Here is a 25,033-nt window from a genome sequence, read left to right as displayed (position 1 = left end):
AAAATCTATACACACTTAAGATAGAGAATCACTTTTTTGGTCAATTTTGTCTAACATTTATTAGAGGTTTTAAAAAACTATAATTTTAAGTTGTTTAATATACAAAGCTCGAGTGCCTCAATGGTTTTTAGGGTGTTAAAATCTTTTTATTCATCCAAAAGTGCATTTCAAAGAATAAAAATCACAATCTTGCTCGAAATTGTATTGCCAAATTTCGACAAAAAACCATTTCATCTATGAGTTAGACTGTGTCCATAAATATTGCTACTTATTTTAAACATATTAAAGTAAATAATATTTTATATTTCATTTTTTAACATATATAAACAAATTAATATAAAATTATCCGTAATTACTTTGTTGTAGTCTAAATGTTCTACATTTGGGAATCTTTTGGGCATATTTTGTGGTCAATTTTGCTCAAATACTGTAGAGATTTGTTAAAATCACATGTTTGAGTTGTGTAATCTACACAATCTAAGTGCTCCTTTTCAAGGCGTTGAATCCATGTATGTAGTCAAAATACATTTTAAACAACCAAAGGTCACAGTCTTGCCCACAATTATTTCGCCAGATTAAGGGAAAAAGAAAAAGAAAAGTCGTAGTCTAACCAACCTGCAAATTTTCCCTGAAAATCATGGAAATTCTGGTAAGATTTTGATAAAATATGGTAGGGATTTTTGTAAATCCAGGTTATAGCTGTCAAACTTCAAGATTTTGGGTGTCCCAAAGGTTTTTGATGGTATTGAATCCATTTCTACCATCAAAACCATGATTCAAACACTGCTACTGCAAGATTTTTTGAAATATTTTTAGCCGGATCCCTGCCACTTTTGACCGTAAGGGCAATTCCTCTGCCTTGATAGACGACGCCAAAAGACAAAGAAAAAAGAAAAAAAAATACATAGAATAGTTGGACAACACCATTCACTTCACTCTTCATAAAATAAAATAAAAATATATTTTACGTCTCATCATTTTTAATATTTATCACATCATTAATATTATTAACTTTTTAAGTTAATAAAACTATAATGACCTTGAAATGCTTTTCTTAATGTTTTCAAGCATAGAAATAAAATGTTAAAGAATTTCAAGTAATATCTTACCTTCTTAAGATCCCATATAACATATCAATCTTAATGGAGGTTAATCATCATAATCACTAGCATAGTCTTATAAAGTAATTAATGATAAATGTTGATAAGAAACATAATAGAAACACAGATGCAATTAGAACCCAAACCATGAATGCCATAGCCATTTCGCCACTAATCTCCAATCCCATAAGCCTAATGACGCTATGACTTATGTGATAATGGAATCATGCCCATGGTGTATGTGTGTGTATATATATATATATATATAACCAACCTAGATCGGTCTTATCCAAGCGTGAGAGAGATCAAATTTATTGAGGTGAAAACTTCTTTTAAAGTAAAAGTAAATTTGATTCCTCTAGGCGCGAAGTTAAGATGGATCTAGGCTAGTTATAAAAATATATACAACCACTCAATTTAAATCTATTCATTCATTCATAAAAAACAATATTTAATTGAAAATCTATACACAAGTACATAATATATAGTCTAAGTAATAGACAAAAAATGACCACATCAACATTTATTAAACACATCAATATTAAAATGTTAACAATAACATCACTATATATATATATATATATATATATATAAACCCTAACAATTTTATTTATTTATTTAAAAAAAATAAAAACCAAACCCTCCAACAATTGCATTGACCAAAATATTTTTAGTTTAAAAAATATATAACAACTCAATTTAAATCTATTCAAACATTTCATTGACCAAAGCATTTTTATTATAAAAATATATACAACCACTCGATTAAAATTTATGAATGAATTTATTCATAGAAAACAATTTTTTTGTTGAAAATCTATACACTAGTATAAGATATAGAGTCTAACTAATAGACGAATTGACCATTTTCCAGTTACTTTTGTCTAAAATTCGGTAGAGGTTTTTAAGAATTATAAGTTTAAGTTGTTTAATATATAAAGCTCAAGTGGCTCAAGCATTTTCAGGGTGTTGAATTTATTTTATGCATTCAAAAGTGCATTTCAAAGAACAAAAAGTCATAATCTTGTTGGAAATTGTATTCCCTGCTTTCCACAAAAAGCCATTTCATCTATGAGTGCATCCATAAATATTACTACTTATTTCAACCATATTAAATTAAATTATATTTCATATTGCAATTTTTAACATATATAAACAAATCAATGTAAAATTATCAGTAATGACTTTGTTGTAGTCTAACTCTTCTACATTTTGGAACTTTTTTGGGCATATTTTCTGGTCAATTTTGCTCAAATCTTGCATAGATTTGTTAAATCACAAGTTTGCATTGTGTAATTTACAAACTATAAATGCTCCAAGGGTTTTTCAGGGCGTTGATGTTGAATCCATGTATGTAGTCAAAACACATTTTAGACAACCAAAGATCACAATCTCACCCACAATTGTTTCACTAGATTTCCCAAAAAAGAAAAAGAAAAAAGAAAAAAGAAAAACCTATATTTATCACATCATCAAACTTATTAACTTTTTAAGTTAATAAAGCTATAATGATCTTGAAATGTTTCTCTTAATGTTTTCAAACATAGAAATAAAATGTTAAATAATTACAAGTAGTCTCTTACCTTCTTAAGATCCCATATAGCATATCAATCTTAATGGAGGTTAATCATCATAATAACTTAGTCATACAAAGTAACCATTGATGAATGTTGACAGGAAACATAATAGAAACACTAATACCATCAGAGCCTAAACCATGAATGCCATAGCCATTTTGAAATTGATCCCCAATCCCATAACCGAATGACACTTTGACTTATGTGATAATGGAATCATGCCTTTGCTTGCCAACACTCATGATCCCTTTCTTGCTTTCAGAGTGATTACAACACTTTCACTTGCCAATGCCTGCACCACAATCTCTTTCTTTCTTTCAAAGCAATTAGAGCACCTTTGCCACCACGGTCAAACCACCTTTGCTTGCCAACACCGGATGCCACAACCCTTTTCTTGCTTTCCCTCCGTGAGTGTCACCCATTCGATATCTTCTTTCCTCACTTCGTCCTTTGCTGCAAAGTGGCCATGGTTCATTTGAAGTGAAAATATTTTTGTTTGTTTGTTTGTTAGGTGATGTAAGTATTGAGATCACTAGCACTTCTAACATGTGGCTTGAGTAGCTGCGACCCCGGGTATCTAAGCTATCAAAATCACCCAAGGATCGCCACCTACTTGGGCCACACAAACTTTTAACATCACTAGATTTTTTCGCGCAAAGTTTCAAACCAATAACCTTTTCACCACGAAGTGTCTTAATAGAATATCCCGTCAACATCTATTCTACTCCCCTTGTACCATTTGAAATGAGGTTGTTAATTCCTACATGAATTTAACATTGAAAAATGAGTATTAAAATAAAACACGAAAATCAAATATTATCTCTACCCTTCAATTTCAATATATCTACCTATCAATATAATTAATAATAAAAAAATAAAATCGTTACTTACCATTTTTAATTAACATGTTAAAATATATATATATGCTTTAAGAGTAGTTGTAGTCTAACTAGACTGCTCTTTTGCCCTAAAAATCATGGAAATTCCGGTCATATTTTAATAAAATCGTGTAGGAATTCTTCTAAATCCAAGTTATAGCTGTCAAATTTCAATATTTTGAGGTTTTTAGAAGTTTTTGATGGTGCTGAATCCATTTCCACCATCAAAAACAAGATTTAAACACTGCGACTGCAATTTTTTTTGAATTTGAATTCCTATTATTTTTGACCATCCAAACCATTCCTACCATTCTTAAAAGTATATAAACTCATCGCCATCAAACCGTCAGCAATGACTTCATCCTATGAAACAAAAATCGTCACCAATGACTTCACCCTTTCAATATAAATTAAAAAAAACTACCGGAAAACCAAGTCAAACATCCGTCCCGTCCAAGTCTGGTGGACGTTAAAATTTAATTTAATGTCATTTCATTTATAACTTTAACAGGGTATTGGATCGACCCTGTCAGATTTGCAAACATCGAACTGAGAGCAGCTTTTCGGATAGTCCATAAAGTCAAAGGTGCAACAGGGATCTGCAAACTCCGAGAGTAGGTGAGCCTTCCTGCCGTTCCACCCCGTACAGAGTACATTTTCTCTCACTCATATATTGCATATGCCTTGTGACCTGCATTTAGGCGTTGTAGTGAACTATCAGTTAAGGAAGAAATAATGATAACACGCATGCCAGGATGCTTTAATATTTGAAAAGTGAACATGGTTTTCTGGGTGTTGTATGAGTTAGAACAGACCGTATCTCAGGCTTTGTGAAATATATACCATAAATAAAAAAGCAGTGAATGCAATATTTTGTTTTGTTTTGTTTTGTTATGCGAGGATTACTTTCAGATATATTGGAAGTTGCAGTGGCATCTTGCAATTTCAGCATCAAGTGTTTTATTATGAGGTTTTGATGTTGTCTACAAGCTACGGTCAAAGATGTAAGGTTTTTGATCAGGTTAGGGCGTCTTACTGAGATTACAAGCTGTTATGACATATTCTGTATTCTGTTTATGCAGTACAAAGACATAATGATAAGGTCAGTATAAGTCATCTTGATACCCCTGCATTTATACGTTGTTGGGAATGTGTGGAGCAGAATGGTAATAGGGCCAATAATGCATAAACCGTTGCCTAACCCATGTCCGGAATCCTTGTTTGATGTTTTTTCTTTCATTGTATTATTAAAACAAGTTGAGCCGTGATTATGAGTGAATTTGTAAGCGGACGTACTGTGATGATAGAAAATTCTCAAGAAAGTAGTGTGGGTTTCCCAAGCTATGATGCAACTATGGTTGCCAAATAAGCATGGATTTACATTGTGAGCTTTGAGGTTCTCTAGCTCAAACTCGGCAGGGATGCTCTTGCATTAAATAATTTATATTGTTCATAGAATTTAATCGAGTTGAAAAGTGAAGGAACCTTTGAATGCCAAATTGAGAAAGATATAATGCGTTCAGTTTCCTCCAAGTCTGAGGACAAGAAGAGTCAATTAAATGTTTGGATATTCATTATCTAGTTTTATTGTAGGCTCTCTTATCTCTCAAACTTTATCCTAGTAGGAAAAGTACCAACCTCTATAGTAGAGCCTAGAGGAACAACATTGTAATGTCCCAAACGGGATATTTTGCTAAATTTGCAGAAATCGAACTCAACATAAATTTTATCATTAAATTATCATTCATTTAACAGAAGATTGCCATTTAAAATAAAAAAACAAAGCAGTGCGATCCAATGACACAATGAACAAGAAAATTCTCAGCTTTTATTATAATGGATAAATTGGGGTTACATGCATATACAATCAAAATAGATGAGATAAATGCTAGCCTCGAAGATAATCTGCTGCACTGCACCGACCTCCAAAACTGAACTGAACTGTCATTGCTAAGCTCTCCTGTGAATTTTGGATGAATTCACCAAGGATAGATGGGTGCTCGCCCAATCTCACTAAATCACCCGAGGGTTTCCGTCCTGAGGCTACCAAGGAAGTAGAGAACCGAGTTCCCAACCTCTCATACAAGAAGAAATATCAAATCCAAGATGTCTTCTAATGGCCTCCTCCTTTTTTTTATAGATATGATGGACCCCTCTAGAAGCTCCTATTTTATTATTATTTTAATCATTGAGCACATTTCCCTTAATTAAAGTATTCTTTTTAATTTGGGAAAATGGTAAATTGGCCACCATGTCTCCTCAGGTTGTTGAAAATCACTTTTAATTATCCCATCCTATAGATCTCCTCATTACACTAAGGTGTTCTACCAAGTCTTCCTCCCAAAATGCCACCTTAAGTGTAATTAATTGAGTCATCCCCATTAATAATTTTTTTTGAAAGTTGTCAGAATGCAACAGAACAAAAGGCAAACTGTGCAGATGATGGAATATACCAAGCGAATGCCATCAAACCTCATAAAAACTCCTCAAAACCCCTCCAAAAGCCCCTGGGCCCACCGATGATGCCAACCTGCACCTGTGACCTGTTTGCCCCCAACTCTGAAAGTCCATCCTAACCATGCCATAAAGAACACCGGAAAAAGGAACATCACAAATCCTTCACCCCAAGATTGCTTTCCCTCAAGCAATCCATATCTGTCAACAAATCTTGCAGTCTCGTGTAGTTGAGAATCAATACCTGGATCCCATACAAACCACTGGGTGATACCATACCTCCATGCCACCCAACCAAGAACAGATCCCTCAATGCCTGGATCCCAAACTAAACTCTGACTCGACCTGCCATCAATAGATCCTCCCGGATCCCAGTGCCACCATGGCCACTCATCAACACCCCTATCCCATGGCTCTAGTTGTGCTCTGTCTCCAGCTATGGCTGTTGCTCCCTCAACTGAATACCAACTCATCACCTCTCTCCAATCCAACGTCTCGCATAGGCCGAGGTCAACCCCTCTTTGTTGATGCTGGGCTAGTGCTACTGAAATGCTGATGAGTTGTCGGTCCACATCCCACTGCCCATTGAAACATTGTAGTAACCCTTTCATCTAAGGGCTCCTGCTGTACTGTGCCCCAGACTAAGGGTGATACTCCATCAAAAGGATACCAACTCATGATCTCCCGCCAATCTAATGTATGGACACCTGTGCAAGGAATAAGTCTACTAGGCTGATACTGGTCCTTGCTCAACTCTGTGAAAATTCGAGAATCCCACTCGAATCTACTATTGCAGCAACTGATTAAACTTCTCCTATTTGTTAATTACTCAAACAAATTATTCACTGCTTCCTACAACAAATATCGAAGCTAATACAAGTGCAACGTTCACTTAACTAATTAATTTGCCCAAAACAAGAACAAAACAATAGAGAAAAATCCGCACAAGTGACACCGTATTTTTGGACAAATGTCCTTGGAAAAACCCAATGTGGGAAAACTGGTGCAGCAGCTCTGAGGATTTTATATTATTATGCAGTAGTTTCTGAATACAACTCGTGATGCCCTTTTGGTAATCCAGTTACAGAGAAATAAACTGGTAGAAAAAACTTAGTGAGATTACCTCACTCTACCCGACATTTCCCGGTTGTTCTGGCAGCTGAACCAACTGTCCCCGACTATCTCTACGATGGCCCTGCGTTAGCCTCAAAAGCAGTTTCCAGCCCTCCCGGCTCAGAAATGTCAACTCCCCCAGCAAACTTAGACTTCTGCGCTGAAGACTGCACAACTTTTGCGTGAGCCCTCCTGGCTCAACGTCAAGCTCTACGTGGGCCCTTCTAGCCCAGCGTCAACCCCTCCTGGGTCTGCGCTGCCTCCTCTTGGTGTCTCTCTGCCTCTCTGCTGCGTATCTTGGGCTCTGGAGAAGATACTCCAACCCAACTATCCCTGCCCCTCACTGCAACAGCTCACTATCGAAATTCTCCCGGCAGCTCCTCTGCTCTGCTTCAGAAAATCGAACTTTTGAACTCTCTGTGTGTCTTTCCAAGTGACCCTCAAGCCTCCTTCAGTAATCTCCTCATTGACATTCAACGGCCCAGATTAGGCTAATTAATGGCTAAGATCATTTATGCTTGATCCTCGTTTTCTTCTAAAAGTTACAACCACAGTTTATATTAATACCCTTTAATTATTTTATTTTCCTAAGTTTAGACTTAGGGTCCCTTTAAAAATAATTAATTATTTTAATACAACTGTTTTTGGGTTCTTTGGAAAACATGTGCCTAAGCCTCTTTGCAAAATTTGAGACTTAGAGCACATCCGATGCTACCAGAAATCAACAAACTCTTGATGCTCTGCTCGGCCAAACAAAATCTGTCCAAGAAATCCTGCCCCTCTCTCTATGATGGGCAAAAGTGGGCAAGTTATGCTGCAAGCCCTGTCTATGTACTCCTGGAGAGGGGTGTTCCCTGAAAGTACTACAACTCGGCCATCTGCCAGTGCATCTACCCGCACCTCATCAGCGGGTAGGCCCAAAGATGAATGCACCATCATATCAAAAGGATTCTCCCTCATCTGACTGAAAACTCCATGCTCCTTCAGTCTACAAACCTCCTGCAAATCTATCCTGTCAAGTTCCAGCACCTCCTGATGACAAGTGTCCGTAGAGACCGCCACCCTACTGGCTGTTTGTACATTCGTCTGCTCCTCATCAATGATTGGTTGCTCATCCTCCTCCATCATGGGCTCAACATGAACTCCCAACTGGCTCTCTACAAACGGCTCATCATGCACACTGTGCACATCAACCTCCTCAACTGACCCATGCTCCTCTATGTGCTCTCCATGTTGAGTGGTCAGTCCCTCATCTGGCAAGTCTATCCTCAGGACAATCTGCTGCTCATCATACTCCTCCATCACACATGGATGCATATCCGGGCTGCTATCATCAACTTCCCATGACTGCTCATGCTCCTCAGAGGTACCCTCATAAGAACCCATGGACTCAACCATAGAAGAAGAATCCTCATATTGAAGGTCAGAAGAAATCTCCTCCTGATCTACCCCTGTCATCTCCTCCGCATCACTCAAACATGAGTGGTCAGGTCCCCAAGGTTCCTTATAGATGAAGCAAAGACCCTTCCTCCTCAACTCATTCCTACTACATGGTTGGTCACCATAAATCCACTGCAACTCCTCCTGGGTCAACCGTCTCCTGAACAATCCAATGTTCTGCTCAACTAACCTTACGGCTAGTCATAAGAAACAGGTGAAACCAACTGTTCCTCCCTCCAAATGGCCAACAACTTAGATTGCAACTTCCTGCAAATGGCATCCTGGCCTCCCATACATGAGGACAAAATAGACTGCATGTGTGATATGACTGTATCAGGATGACGTTTCCTATTGCTGAAAAAGCATTGGAACATCTGCAAGATCAAATCATCACACTCTAGCTCAAACATGAGGTCATAAGATTTAACCAAGGCCATGACTTCTAGAATCTCCAACCTCTATCCAAAGGTAGGACCCTCACTGTTATGCAGATCCTGAAATGTCTCCACTATCAGTCTGAAGATTCTACTCATAATTTTATCAGTGTAAGGAGGTATGGGTGCGGTCAGCATCATGATACTACTAAGACAAGAGACAACTGGGAGTTTGACCCCTAAACAAGGATGCTCCAAAAATTTGTGTTGTATGAGAGCAAGCATGGCTGGTTTTAGAGCCCAAATCAAGCTCTTCCCATCTGACTGATGCACCTTGGAGAGGAGTCAAGAAAGTTCTTCTAGTTTGAGAAGGGCTTTTGTTGTAACCCCCATGCATCTCAAATCTGTTCCAAGTGCATAAATTTTGGGTCCCAATTCATGTTCTTCTTGTGGTTGCTTTTGTTGTAGCATAGAAAGTATCCCCTTGGAAAGGGATCTGTTGATTGTTGCTACTATCTTATTAAGGGCTTTTTTGAAGATTTCATCCATGGTTTAGTCCAATGAAGTCAAGTACATTAAGCTGACAAGACCTGACAATAGAAATAATGACCAAACCTCTCACATATACCTCAACGCAATATATCAACAACACATAGCAACATTACCTCAAGGGCATACAACCATACAAATAGTAATTGTTCATCAACAACATGATTATCAAAATAACTCAGTCCAATATGTCAACAAGATATGGTCTAAGCAAAATAAACCCTTAGCTACCAACAACTCACTCCCTGGCTCAGCATACAAATCTTAACATGTTAACAACAACAAGACTCCTAAATGCAATGACAACCCTAAGAAACACCGCTAATACACTCATTCACTAATGTCTAAGTAAGCAAATAACTCGTTGGACACCTTGAGAGTAGATTAACAAACAACAAAAATAATTTCCGAGAAAGTACAAGCAACATATCATGAACCTAGATCTCCTGCAAGTGATCAGTTCGCCCTCTATTCAAAAAAGAATTTGTTCTTCACGTGACTAGGCAACATATAATCAAGCAATTAATATGGGTCAACTTCAATCCCTTCATTAGCAGTCACAAAATTGGCTAGTCACCTGAAGACCAACTTCAATCCCTTCATTAGCAGTCACAGAATTGGCTAGTCACAAGTTGGATTCCTGCACCTGTGACCTGTCTGCACCCAACTCTGAATGTCCATCCTAACCATGCCATAAGGAACACCAGAAAAAGGAACATCACAAACACGCAAGCTACCTTTACCCTATGAGGAAAGGTACCGACCTCTATAGTAGAGCCTAGAGGAACAACATGCAAGCTACCGATTGTCACCTTAGTAGCCTTGCCACACACTTCAGACCTATGTCAAATGGTTTGGGTTTGAGTTCAGGTTCAGTAACAATTAGGTTCAATTTGAGTTTCTATAATGTTTGTGTTAATTTTGAGTTAACATGTTCTTTGCTTAGATCAATTACCATGATAGCCCAATTTATATTTATAATTCTTTCTTTTGCAATCACATAGATCATCATACTAACTGAAGAAAGAACGTAAACTACAAATGCAGAGAGCAAGCCAAGACAAGAGAACACAAAATTGGCTCAATCCAGGGAAAAACCCTAATATGGGGAAACCCTTGATCAATCTTCTTATTATAAATATCAAGTGCTCAGTAGAGAGAGAGTACAATAAGCCAAAGTAGACTTGCCAAATAGCAGATAAATAGATAACCCAAAATGTAGTCCTGAAGGAGACAAGTTTTCCCAGGTATTAAACTGTTGTAGAAGTATGATCTGATTAGGGTTGCTAGTATTCCACATTATCTTACTTAATCTTCTCCAAACGGTCTCCTAACAATTGCGGTTAGGCTTCCTCTGCCTCAGAGCCAACTCGCTGTTTTCTAGGGCTAATTTCGAGCCCCGAAATCACCTCACGACACCCTAATCTGTGCCAGATAAGGTCTGCAACTTACTTGTAGTTTCTTCTAGGGTTGCGGCTTCATGAAACAGGGTTGAACTGCTTCAAACCAAGCTAAAAACGTGCCCAAGTCTACTTAGAGAAAGCGGCTTCCTTTTGCTGCCCTTTAGGACCTTCAAGAGATACTAAACCCATACTAATCTGCCCAAAAATAGCCTCAGACTATATAAATTGGGTTGTCCTCTTGTAGCTGAGCAGTCTTCAAACTAACCCAAACAACCCTAGATCTGCCCTTGATATCCATGCTGGAGAACTTCCTCTGCTGCGACCAATTAAGAGAAAATAGAGAGAGATTGGATGTGCCAAATTGAGGGTGGAGGCACCCTTATTTATACAATTCGGTAGGGGTCAAGGGACACGTCTATTGGACATGTTGAGCCGACATAGAGATAAGGCCGACCTTGGTAATTTTCATGTTAGAGAATAAATTCAAAAACTCACTTCTACTTATCCAAATTTAATGATATTTAGATCGATTTTGGTCCTCTCAAAGAGAGGAATCTAATGCCATAGTTATCGTCTTCAAAGGAGCTGCCCAAAGTGGAATTTGGCCCTAGTTGCCAATTTTAACAGTGTGCCATTAGGTTTGGCGCACGTGCTCTCTCTCTCACTATATATATATATATATAATGGTTGCACCCAAAGATACTTTATTGAAAATGTTCTTGTAACTGGGGCATAGATAAGTGGATCAAAGCCCACCCCATGTCCTCCTTTTAAAAAAATGATGTGGTCAATCTGCCTTTGATATGCACTTTCAATTTAGAAAGCATGAATTTTTTTAGGGGAAAAAAGTGTGGAATAATAAGAAATTAGTTGACTTGTGAGGAGTAACACGAGCAAAGTTCCAAGCTCGAGCTAAAGATGGCACAACCACACAGTGATACGAGGCTTCAAGGTTTCAAGTTGGAGAGGGGATGCGGCTTGGTGATTACTGGTGGTAAGAAATAATCAAGAGGGTTTGAGTGCATGTAATGTGAAAAGTTGAAAACCAGTAGAGTTGGGTTTGAGGTGTAGCACGGTAAGAATCTAAGACTGTGTGTGGTGCAGTGGGAATATCGCAGCCTGATTTTTACCTCAAAATAATTAAACCTTAAACATTTACACCGAACCTTTAAAAAATGTTTTGAATTTGCCTTAAAATTCATTCTGAGGTTTGAATTTGAATATATTCAAATTCATTCAAGTTCAGTCTTGAGGCTTGGCTTTGGCATTCACAAACTTGAATGAATTTTAAATTCTTTTTGAGGTTCATCACTTTTTTGACCTCAAGGTTCAAGTTTGACAAACACTGTGACATAGCTTCAGACCAATGAAAATGTAAGCTACCGTAGCTTGACGAGAATCCTTATGTCAACTTAAGCCTAACCATTTTGTAAGGGTGAAGGAGCTAAGATTATGTTGATGTAATGAACAAAGTTCGTATACACAACAGAATAATTAGAAGATTTGGTATATGTAAATATCCATAATAGGACAATAATATATTTATGTAAGAGATGTATAAAATATATGAGATGTTTACAAATGAGGGTGAGGGCCTGTTTATATACCTAGGCAGGTACCCTTTCACAAACGGTCATGTCCTTAGAGACATGCCTCTTCACTATTAATTATTAGTTAATTAATCATTATTCATTATTATTATTATTTATATCATTTGTATTATATATATATATTATTTATAATATTGTCTTCCTCTTCAAAAAGCTTTGTCCTCAAAGCTTATTGCTGACAAGGCGTGTCCTCCTGTTTCAACAAAATTCGTTTCAATTATATTCGATTCAGGAAATAAAGGAAGGAAGATTTCCAGAAACCTCATTAACTTATGTTCCCATGCTATTTAGAATTAAGGGGACTCTTGCAGGAAAATATATTACTATTTCTATCTCTCCCACCGAAGAAGAAAATTTTGTAAACCCTAACCTTGCTAACCAATTGGTGATTCTCGAGTCAAATGTTATCGAAAAATTAGACTGCTGGAATAAAAGATAATATGCCATAACTGATTTACAACTAAACATTGGGAATATACTTTTATATCACAATACTAAGTTCGATCCCTGTGGAGCCATCAAAGTGACATTATTCAAGGTTCACCCTAGATGGAATCACGAGGGTCTTTTATCTTAAATACGAAAAATAAGTTTTGACATTTTCCTACAGGAAGAAAAAAATAACACTGCAAGACATTCTATTGAATATAAATTTAGTAACACTAGAAGACATGTAAGATATCTCAAAAGTATTTTTTCAAGAAAGTAAATGAACAATACAAAACATTCAAAGGGAAGTTGACAAAATTACCTCTGACAAGAATGAAGAAGTCTCTCGGCTTAAAGACCAATGAAAAATTACTAATGCAACTTAAGAAGCTTAAGAAGGACAATGAGTCGTTGGAAAACAGTGTACAACACTTTACTAAGAAGAAAGTGTTGATTTTTTTGGGTAGCATTGGATGCACTCTAGCTTCGAAATTTTGTGGAGGGGCTAGAACACATGAAATCTCCAAGTCCTAGAAATCGTTTGGTGAAATTCCACTCGAATTTTATTTTATTAAGATAATTATTATTTTTAATGGGGTTCCTAAGTCTAAACTAAGGAAAATTAAAATATTAATGGGTATTAATGAAAATATGGGTGAGAAGCTTCTAAGAGACGAGGATCAAGTTTAATTTAATCTTAGCCGTTGATTAGAGACTTAATCTCGGCCGTTGAATTCTCAATAGGAAAAGTATAAATGGAGGCTTGGGGTCAGTTGGAGAAGACACACAGAGAGATTGAAGAAAGCGATTTTTTGAGGTGAGAACTTCTCAAGAAGAAAATTGATTGAGGAGATCTTGCAGCTAAGGGGCAATGATAGTTTGGGAATATAGACAGAGAGGCGGAGAGAATTTGTGGAGGCAGCTCAGTAGCCGAGAGAATTGACGCTGGGCCAGTCTGGGCCCACGCAACCTTGACGCAGAGCCAGGAGGGCCAGCGTAGAGGAAGAGCTGCCTTCCACGCAGAAAACTGGGGAGCTGCCGAACAACTGGGAAAGCTAATGCAGTGGGAAGAAGCGGTGATGTAGAGCCTTAGAGAGCTCCATGCAGTTATTGCGAAGAGGCAACGCATTTGTAGCCGGGCCCCGCCAGTTTTGCTGTCGGATAAGCCAGATTCTGTTGGATGAAGTGAGGTAAAACTCACTCAGGTTCTCCGCCATTGTATTTCTCTTCACTGGTTTGCCGGGAGGGCAACCGACATTTATATGCAGAACATCTGCTTAATAATAGAAAACCCTCAGAGCTGCTGCAGCGATTTTCCTGCATTGGGTTTTTCCGGGAACATTTAGTCCAAAAATAAGTGTCTCCTTTGCATGATTGTCTCATTTGTTTTTTAGTTCTTGATCTGTATAGTGGTGTAGGCTGCAATGTATTTACATTAATATTTTCTGAGTTTTTGAAAATAACTTGTTAAATAAAGAATACAAGTAGGTGATATAAATCAATTTTTTGGAGTAGGATTTCTGGTTTGTTAGATTCAAAAATTTTCACATGGTATCGGAGCGATTGCAGATCAAGGAGGACTGAAGCCACCGGCGAAAGAACAAAAGAAAATCTATGTGCGAAGGCAGCTGTCCTGAGTGAGCGCAGTTTCTGGCCGAGAGAGCAGAGGAGGGGTGACGTAGTCACCAAGGGAGGTTCACATAGAGCCCGCGTCAGCCTGTTAGTGTAATGTTGTTGCTCCAGAGGGCAGCGCAGTGATTGTTGGGCCAACGCAGAGACTGTTGAGTCTCGGTTTTCCAATTGCCGGGGCTAGATGTGCAACGCAAATTTCATCTAGAGTTGCTGGTGGGGTGTTGATTTTGTTGGTGCAGAACAATACCTAGTGGGGCAGAAACAAAGTAGAGGGAATCAGTTCCTTAGAAGATTTCTTGCCAAGAAATCTAAATCTAGTGCTGTGCAGCAGCAAAGAGAGATCAGAGAGGGGTGGTTCAACAATTGTTGGTAGAAGGATTTCCGTGAAGGAAATCGAATTTCTATCGCCAAAGAAATCCAGATCCGAGTTTTGCTGGGGAAGCAACGAAAGAGGGAGAAGAAGAACTAGTTCGATACTCATTTGAGCAGAGATGGCAGTTAATGGACTGAGGGATCAGGACAAGTTGGATGGAGCATCCAACTTTGTCATCTGGAAGGCCAGGATCCTGACAATTTTGGACAAAAATTGCATCAAGGATTATTCCTTGAAGACGGTTGTTGTTCTAGTTGATGCTGATCCTCTAAAGAAGTACGAGGAGGCTCAGGCTAAAGTGAAGTGCATGATCTTAGAGGGGGTCAAGGATCATGTGATCCCACATATTGCTGAGAAGGACATAATAAGGGAAATGTGGGAGACCTTGACCACTTTGTACGAGGAACTTTCGTTCAGCGGAAGATGTTGCTTGAGAGTCAGCTGAGATAGTTTCAGATGCAGAAGGGAAAAGAAATCAATCCCTTCCTTCTCAGGCTGCAAGGGATCCGATACCAGCTAACTTACTTAGGGTCTACACCAGATATTGAATTCATGGTTAGGACTGCCTTGAATGCAATCACTGAAGACTGAGAAACCTTTGTCCAGAGCACCTTGGGCAGGGCTTCTCTCCCCAGTTAGGAGGAGATGTGGGTAGCTCTTTGATAGGAAGAGATCAGACAATTGACCAAGGCGAGAAGCAGCAACAAAGGGATCAAAGCTAAGGAGGAAGAGGAGGATGCAGCGCTCGCATCAGCGGGACAGTAAGGGCAACAGAAGAGGAAAAAGAAAGACATATCTAAGTCAGATGCTTTAGATGTGGAGAAATGGGTCATTTCGCCACGCAGTGCCCTTGGAAGAAGGGCAAAGAAGAGAAGTCTGACTCAAAGGTTGCTCCAATGAAAGTTGACAAAGAGGACGATGATGAGGATTGCGCCATGAGTGCTCATGCACCTCTAGAGAAGAGGTGGGGCGATATTGAGCTGTAGTCTAGAGGACTGCATGAGAGGGGCAGGATCTTTGAGGTGCCTAAAATCTTGGATTGCATATGGCTACGGGAGCCCTTAATGACAGTAGTAGAATGACGGGAGTCAGTTGGTGCGAGAGATGATGGAGTGACAGTGGCAGAGCTAGAGTGCCAAAGTTTGAAGCAGCGCAATAGAGTGTTGAGCAGTGCGAGAGACACAAAGTAGATACAACAACAACGCAGTAGCATCAAAGGGTTAGCGCATATTAGCGACAGAGGTAGCTTCAGCATCACGGGGTATCTAGACTGACCAGCATGTCAGCTTTTCGGTGACTTTTTCAGCTACTTACTTATCAGCAACTGAGTTGCAGTGGCAGTGCTATGGGCAGCATGATGCAACATATTGAGAGGGAGCTGCAGTACAGATGTAGTAGTGACAGTGGCAGTGTCATGGGCAACAGTACAAGTTGCAGCAATGCAGTGGATGAAGGGTAGTAGGTCGAGCATCAACAATGCAGAGGATCGATGCCGTGGATTAGTGTGATACTTTTGCTGGGAAATATTGCTAGTGCACATTCTTCGCTAAGAGTGGGTGTTGATTTTTTGGGTAGCATCGGATGTGCTCTAGCTTCGAAATTTTGTGGAGGGCTAGAACACGTGAGATCTCCAAGACCCAGAAATTGTTTAGTGAAATTCCGCCAGGATTGTATATTATTAAAATAATTAATATTTTTAATGGCGTTCCTAAGTATAAACTTAGGAAAATTAAAATATTAATGGGTATTAATGAAAATATGGGTGAGAAGCTTCTAAGAGAAGAGAATCAAGTCTAATTTAATCTTAGCCATTGATTAGAGACTTAATCTCGACCGTTGAATTCTCAACAGGAAAAGTATAAATGGAGGCTTGGGGTTAGTTGGAGAAAACACACAGAGAGATTGAGGAAATCGATTTTCTGAGGTGAGAAATTCTCAGGAAGGAAATCGATTGGGGAGATCTTGCAGTTGAGGGGCAGTGATAGTTCGGGAATATTGACAGAGAGGTGGAGAGAAGCTTGTGGAGGCAACACACTAGCCGGGAGAGCTGACGCTGGGCTAGTCTGGGTCCATGTAGCCTTGACGCAAAGCCAAGAGGGCCAGCGCAGACAAAGAGCTGCCTTCCACGCAGAAAGCCGGGGAGCTGTCGGAAACTGTTGGAACAACCGGGAAAGCTAACGCAGTGGGCAAAACTGTTGACGCAGAGCCTTAGAGAGCTCCACACAGTTATTGCGAAGGGGCAACGCAGTGGTAGCCGGGGCCAGCTAGTTTTGCTGCTGGATAAGCTAGATTCTGCTGGGTGAAGTGAGATAAAACTCTCTCAGGTTCTTCGCCATTGTATTTCTCTGTCACTGGTTTGTCGGGAGGGCAACCAACATTTGTATTTAGAACTTCTACTTAATAATAGAAAACCCTCAGAGTTGTTGCACTGGTTTTCCCGCATTGGGTTTTTCTGGGGACGTTTAGTCCAAAAATAAGTGTGTCCTTTGCATGATTGTCTCATTTGTTTTTCAGTTCTTGATCTGTATAGTGGTGTAGGCTGCAATGTATTTACATTAATATTTTTCTGAACATTTCTGAAAATAACTTGTTAAATGAAGAATACAAGTAGGTGATGTAAATCAGTTTTCTGCAGTAGGATTTATGGTTTGTTAGATTCAGAAATTTTCACAGAAAGCACATAAATCTTCAAATGTAGAAATTCAAGTTGAAGAGAAAGGAACGAAAACTGATCTAGTGAATATCTCAACTCAAGAAGAAGGCAAGCCAGTTGAAGAAAAAACACACTCAGATGTTGCAGTTCAGATGAAGAAAATTCCAAGTGAAGATTTTGTAACCAACTCAATCACATCAGAACTTGAAATAAATCAAAATATTGCCACACACATGGCAAAGGAAAGACAAACCAAAATAACTCCTTATCTACATCCGAACCACAAGAACAAACATCTCAATCAATCTACGAATCTGTATCACTCAGAACAGAGACAACAGACTTATGTTCCAAAGAGTACTGGTGCCTGCACCATCCAGTCTTACGATAACAATTCTTTACAAGCTTCTAATAATCAAAAGATTCTGTAGAAGATTGATTTAGGGTGGTCAAATCCCTTCTCATTTTGATTATTTTTTATCACTCAAAGGATCTTATCATCTTGTATGAACGAAGATGACAGCTCGAAGAGCTCCGAAAGATACGACAAGATTAAAAGACAAAGAAGCAGATGACATGCCTTGTCAGCAATAAGCTTTGAGGACAAAGATTTTTGAAGAGGAAGGTAATGTTATGAATATGATATATATATAAAAACAATACAAATAATATAAATAGTAATAGTCATAAATAATGATTAATTAATTAGTAATTAGTACTAAATAGGCATGTCTCTAAGGACATGACCGTTTGTGAAGGGGTACCTACCTAGGTATATAAGCAGGCCCTCACCCTCATTTGTAATCATCTCATATATTTTCTGCATTCAAATATTTATATATATTTATTTATCCTATGATGGATATTTTTATATACTAGATATTCTCAGTGTTTTGCTGCGTATACAAATTTTGTTTGTAACAATGGTATTAGAGCATTCCTTTGAGTAAACGAACTTTGTTCGTTACATTGGTATTAGAGCATTTACGAACTTTGTCCATAACATTAGTATCAGAGCATTCCTTTGAGTATAAGGACTTTGTTCGTAACAGTTGACCTCACTCTTTCAACTCACTCACATTTGAAAGTGAAACTCCAATAATGATTTAAGGGTAAAGGGAAGTCCTAAGTCCAAGCTCACAAAGAGCTCAAAATTACTCGTCTAAGATGTCCAAGTAGGACATGTTGAATGCATAGTTTTAAAAACCGGCTGGCTTGAACCGGAAATTGGTCAAACTGGCCGATTCATTGGGTGACTGGGTCAAATTGGCCAAAAAACCCGGTTCACGGGTCCATTTCACCCAAATTTCACAAAAACCGAACCAAAATGGCTGGTTCCATCATAAATCAACCGGTTTATTGCCAGGGCAGCTATAAACCCCACAAAATGCAGTTTTTTGAGTTTTGAAGCTATTTTGAGGGAAATTTGGGGTTGTTTTCCTCCAAAATAGTCCTTCTGAGAAAAGCATGCCTACCCTCTCATTTTCTTGACACATCTCAACCTTAGTAATGTTGGCAACTAATGGTAATGTTAAATTCTTAAAGTAAAAGTGATATTTCCTTTATTTTTCATTTTCATCATTTTACTTAAATTTTTAACATTACTATGAAATGACTCAGGATGTTTGATAGTGGTTTTGACTTCATTGAATTTCATATGGAGAAACTAGAATTTTAGATTTCACTCAAAATTCAGCAGACTTAATGGTTTTTAGGATTTCATGGTTTGGGGGTTTGCAATGTTTCCATTTGATTCTATCATGCGTGAGGGTATGAGATTGGCATTTGATCAAGAGCATGAAGCCCTTTAAGAACCTTGATGTTGGTGGCATTGATTGTTGAACTTTGTTGATGTTGGTGGTATTGATTGTTGAACTCCTCTACCATGGCCTTAACAAGAATGTACCCTTCACTAGAAGGAAAACAACTAGTTAGGCATGCTGATATTTTTCTACCACATTATAAGGTTGAGGAGATGAACCCTTTACTCAAACGAATATCATTGGTTAGGCATGTTAAACCTTTTCAATTTCTATCATGTTATAAGGTTGAGCAATCCAAGTCTGAAGACTTTGAGCTAGATGATGTTTATGTATCTCTTGTTGATGATCCCATTTCTAGTAGTGTTGAATCAATGATGAGTTTCATGAGTGACCATGTTGGTTAGTGATTTGTAGTTTTGATGTCTATTTTTGCTACTATTACTACTACTACTAAAGTTGTAGAGGAGTTTTAGGAGTCCTCAAACTCTGAGCCATATTATTTATGTAGCTCATGTTGACGATCTCTTGTCGAGTAGTGGTGATGAGTGTGATCATGATGAGGAGTGATCATGTTGTTGATCATTGATATGTAGACTTGTAGTAGGTCAATGGCCCCATAGCTTAGAGCATTGTTTTTGGACTCTAGAGGCTATTTAGAGCCTCATTGATTATGTATTTTGTTGCTAATATGTATTGCACTCGATGCCATTATGATATATTCACCTTTACATGGTATATAGATGAGCAAACCTTGCATATTTGGTCTCTATTGGTTTGGAATCATGGTTTTAAATCTTAAAAATAATTTTTATTATTATAAAACTAATTGTTTCATGTATTTTTTTGAAGATTGGTTCATTGAGATCTGGCCAGTCTTGGTTTGACCGCTTTTGGTTTGAAACCTAGTTTATTAGATTGACCTGTCCGGTCACCGGTTCCGGTTTTTAAAACTTTCTTGAATGTGATATAATAACGAAATTTTTGCCCTAGTTCTTCCCTTAATTGACTAGGGTTTCAATAACATTTTATCACATGGAGGTCACCCCATAGCCTCTGAGAGCTGAAAACTTCAGCTGCATGAGAGGTTGTATCCCATATATGATAAAGAAATGCTAGCAGTCATGCATGTGTTGGCTAAGTTTTGATAGTACTTAGTGGGGAACAGATTTAAGGTTAAGACTGATCAAAACAGTCTTCGATTTTTCTTGGAGCAGCAGAACTTGCAGGAGAGGCAACAAAAATGGGTCAGTAAGATTGAAGCATATGATTTTGAGATTGAGTATGTCAAGGGCAAGCAAAACATAGTAGTTGACGCATTATCACGGAGGCCCGCGACACTCTCTTTGATGGATATCACGCAAGATTGGAAGGCACAACTTTTGGTGGAGTACTCCAAGGATCGACAGGCATGTGAGATCTTGGATGGTACTCATGGGGATGACAGGTACTGAGTGATGGATGATGTTATCTACTACAAAGACAAGATTTATTTGGTACCAGGCTCACAGTTGAGGGAGAAGATCCCGCATGCAGCTCATGACTCACCTTTGGCAGGGCATCAGGGATTCTACAAGACTTACAGGGCCATTAGGGTCTTAAGGAGGATGTTCTGAAGCATGTTAGGGAGTGTGATACATGCTAGAAGAACAAGGGAGAGCTCACACATCCAACTGGATTGCTACAATTTCTTCCTATTTCTGAGAGGAAGTGGTAGAGCACATTGATGGACTTTATCACAGGATTGCCAAAAGTATAGGGGAGAGATTGCATTTATGTGGTTGTTGACAGGCTAACGAAGTTTGCACACTTTTTTGCCATTCCAGCTTGATACTCAACTTCACAGGTGGCCGAGTTGTTTTTCCGGGAGGTATTTAGGCTGCATGGGATGCCTAAGATGATTGTCAATGACAGGGATGCCAAACTTTTGGGAAGATTTTGGAAGGAGTTATTTCTCCTTGTTGGCATGGAGTTGACTCCCAACACTAGCACCACCCTCAGACAGATGGGCAAACAGAGATAGTGAATAAGTGGCTCGAGGGATATCTGCTCAACTATGTGACTGGGAAGCAGAGAGTGTGGGTGAAGTGGCTGCACCTTGGGGAGTATTGCTACAACACCACATATCATATGTCCATAGGTATGACACCCTTTCGTGCTTTATATGGTTATGATGCACTGACTTTTGCTGATATGGTTTTTGGAGATAGCAGAGCTCAGGGGCCAAAGATTGGATAAGATTGGATACAGGAGAGCCAAGATATCCTTAGATCACTCAAGGATAACTTGCAGATGGCACAAAACTAGCACAAGTTATATGTAGACAGACACGTAGTAGAGCGACATTTTGAGGTGGGAGATTTGGTTTTCTTGAGATTGCAGCCATACAAGCAGTCTACAATGAAGCAGAAGGGAGCTAAAAAGCTCCAACCTTGCTTCTATGGGCCATACAGGGTGATTTGACGAGTTAGAGAGGTAGCTTAAGAGTTGGAGCTTCCACCAGGAAGCAGGGTGCATAATGTGTTTCATGTCTCTTGCTTGAAAAAGGCTTTGGGACAACATGTGAAAACTACCACTGGGTTACCACCATTGGATGATGAGGGGCATTTGATTTTGACACTAGAGGCTAATTTATAGGAGTGGGAGAGGAAGCTTAGGAGCAAGACCATTACAGAATTCCTTGTTAGGTGGAAGGATCTGCCTGAAGAGGATGCCACTTGGGAGGGAGAACAGATTTTGCAGCATTCAGCACTACAGTTGCTTGAGGAAAAGAAACATTTGAGAGGGGAGGACTGTCATGTCCCCAATTAAAAATTTTGACCCAGATATTCCCAATTTTGCAATTTTGGCGATTAATATAATTTAGATAAATAAAATTAGGAGAAATAAGTTGTGGAGATATTAAATAAATTTTGGAGAAAAGGCAATGGTTGGGACTTGGGAAAAGAAGAAAAACTAAAGCGAAGTTAAGTTGTGGAGATTACCAAAAAAAGGAAAATCGAACCATGGGAAGAATCAAACCATGGTATCAAAGCATAGTGCGAGAGAAATCGAACCATGGTATTAGGAAGGGAAAACAACAATAAAAGGAAGGCTAGAGCCTCATTTTGATTATTCTATTTTGGCCTTTCATTTCTAATTTAGAAGGTTTGCTTGAGCTGTTGAGCTAAGTCAACCAGTGTTGCTTAACATAGGGATTTCCGAGTGGAAAATCCCAACTCTCTTTCATTGAACCTAGGAGAGAAATTTGGAGTTGATTGGATACTTCTTTTCCTACATTTTGTGAGCGATTTCAGCTTTGCATCAGATGGGACGAATTTTTCAGGAGGACGCAGCAGCAGAAATAGAGTTGCCTGGAGGAGATTGCCGAGGAAATTTGCCTCAAGAATTTGCCGGAATTTCACTTGGAGGAGGACGACTTTCCTTGTGGTGTTTCAGAGCCCAAGACTGTTGCATTTGTGTGGGTCGAATTATTCTTCCTTAGGGCCTGCGTAGGGGTTTTACTGGGAAATTTTTGTTGAAGCAATTGCTATAGCTTGTGCCGAGAAATGGCTGGGATTTTGACTCTATCATTTTGGCGCTATTTCTCAGTGGATTTCAGTTATTTTGGTGGAAGATTTTGGGTGGATGCAGCTGTAGATTTTCTGGTGGGACACAGAGCTACGCAGTGGGTGATTTCACTTGATTTTTGGGTAATTCCGGGAGGTTGGAATTAGTCCAAAAGCTTTCTAGGATTTGTTGGTCTGGGGTTGGAGAGCATTGTCCTAATTTTTTAGAATTTTTGGAGCAGATTTGAGGCCTCAAATATTAATTTGCCTCCAGCAGCAACAACAGTGAATTTCTAGGTGGAGCATACAACCAGTGAGCCTATTTTAGCATGGAGTTTTCTTCATTCTCACCTGGGTTTTCCATGCTTGCTTTAGCAAGCCTAGGTGCACTCATTCCATTGTATTTTGTACTCAGCTTCTCATTGGATATTCAATAAAATGGCTCGGCTCTATTGTTTCTGCTCATCAGTGTTCTAAATTCGCTGTTCTTGTGGAGTTTTCAGATTGCATGTTTATTTGTTTGTTGTAGCTAGTTCATGTTTTGATATTTCACTGTTTTTCTCTAGTTAGAATATTAAATATAGCCTTTCTGCTGGGTCTAATTGCCCTCATTCAAGCCGACTTCATGAGTATAGGACCGACTTGGTGTGGAGGTGACAAATGACTTTTTTGACTCAAAAAATAATTCTTTTTACATGATACAAAAGCCCGAGATGGGTCTAATAAAAATGATAATGACTCTATTTACTCATGACAAAACCTAGAAGCCTTCAATGGAGGCTTTGACCTAGAAATCATTGACCCAAGCTTGAAACCCGTGCTTTAATAAGTCATTTTCTTTAATAATAAAATTTCTTTTGACAAATACAATTATGAAGCCTGACTCTAGTTACATTCTTCAACAACAATTAGGTTCAATTCGAGTTCCTATAAGGTTTTCCATTAGATTTGGCGCACACGCTCTCTCCCTCACTTTATATATATATCCCTTTTCCAATATTCCTTAAATTCCCATCAAATTCTTGAGTTTTTATTGTAATCTTCAGTGTAAGTGTTGTCAAATCAGCTTGAGATATTGCTGCTGTAGGTCTAATTTATACTAATTTTTGAGCACAGCGAGCATTGGTACGATTTAGCATATATGTATAGATTACCCAACTTTAGATCAACACTATAATATCACCTAATTCCCATAAATTGTTGATATGAATAGCATTAATAACAAACATGAATGCACAAGTATCTTGTATGAAATTTGTTAAACATTCAGTGAGCTAACTTGAGAACAATGCGAGGCAAAGTTCTGATTTTTATTAGAGAGAAAACAACAGACTTTTACAAGCCATGGTAGAGTAGCACCTGGAAGATGCTCCAACTGATAAGAAGTTTAATAATTCTTGAGGAACCAACTCGGTCACTTCAGAAAAGGCTTGATTGTGAAGTCCGCTACAGCATAGGTGTTTGGGTCCAAAGGAATTTCCAGATCTGCAACAACACACAAGTTATTCGGCCTATGCAAATAATTCGGTCTTGGAGCTCAATTGCTGATCCAAACTTAATGCTGAAACCATATGCAAGTATTCGGCCCTCCTTTTAATGCATAACTCGGCCCATAAATCCCTGCTAGGACACAATACTTCAGCCTCACTACTGTAGTTGCAATTCTGGAAATTGAGGACTGATATTAACCTTGAGGATTGATATTAAGCTTCCCTTGTATGTAGAGGTTCGCCTTTCTGTCCTCTGGAAAATGTACTAATCAAATATAGAATTCAGCTCCCTTTTTGGCAAATAAAATTCTGGCCCAAAATAAGTCTGCTTCAACAATAATAATGCAGCTCACAAAAAAGGTAATTCTGGAACCAAAGATAAGTCTACTTTCTGCAACAATGATACGGTCCACTGAGGTATTGATTCTGGAATCAAATGCAAGTTTTCATCCTCCTTGATGCGTCAACTCGACCTCATCGTTCCACTGCTAAGGTACCAATGATCTCAAGCACGAACAATCTGATCTTCAAACTGGCAATACCATCTCCAATTCTGAAATTTCTGTAGATGTACCTCTGATTGGTCTCTTTGGGGTTCAAGAAATACGACCTTCCCTACACCCTCTGAAACTTGTGTATTCAATTCATAA

At 38.6% G+C, this 25,033-nt stretch overlaps 1 protein-coding gene across 5 annotated transcripts in view; it reads left to right on the top strand.

The window, feature by feature from the left end:
• The first annotated feature begins 4,019 nt into the window (after positions 1-4,019).
• LOC149162863 (putative cinnamyl alcohol dehydrogenase 1) overlaps positions 4,020-25,033 on the top strand; it is a 378,702-nt gene continuing 357,688 nt past the window's right edge. Inside the window, exons 1-2 of one of the 5 annotated variants that reach the window (XM_089437415.1) lie at positions 4,021-4,173; positions 4,468-4,559. In XM_089437415.1, the coding sequence (XP_089293541.1) occupies positions 4,558-4,559 (2 nt within the window). In that variant the 5' untranslated portion in view covers positions 4,021-4,173; positions 4,468-4,557. The other 4 variants (XM_089437418.1, XM_089437416.1, XM_089437419.1 and 1 more) reach the window with 4 other exon arrangements.

This window comes from Pinus tabuliformis, chromosome 5_2 (genome assembly GCF_031772625.1).
Source record: "Pinus tabuliformis cultivar Carrire ecotype Pingquan chromosome 5_2, CPIR1, whole genome shotgun sequence".
In the NCBI taxonomy this organism is placed as follows: Eukaryota; Viridiplantae; Streptophyta; class Pinopsida; order Pinales; family Pinaceae; genus Pinus; species Pinus tabuliformis.
Note: the sequence above shows the minus strand (reverse complement) of the source record. Positions and strands in the feature narration are given on the sequence as shown.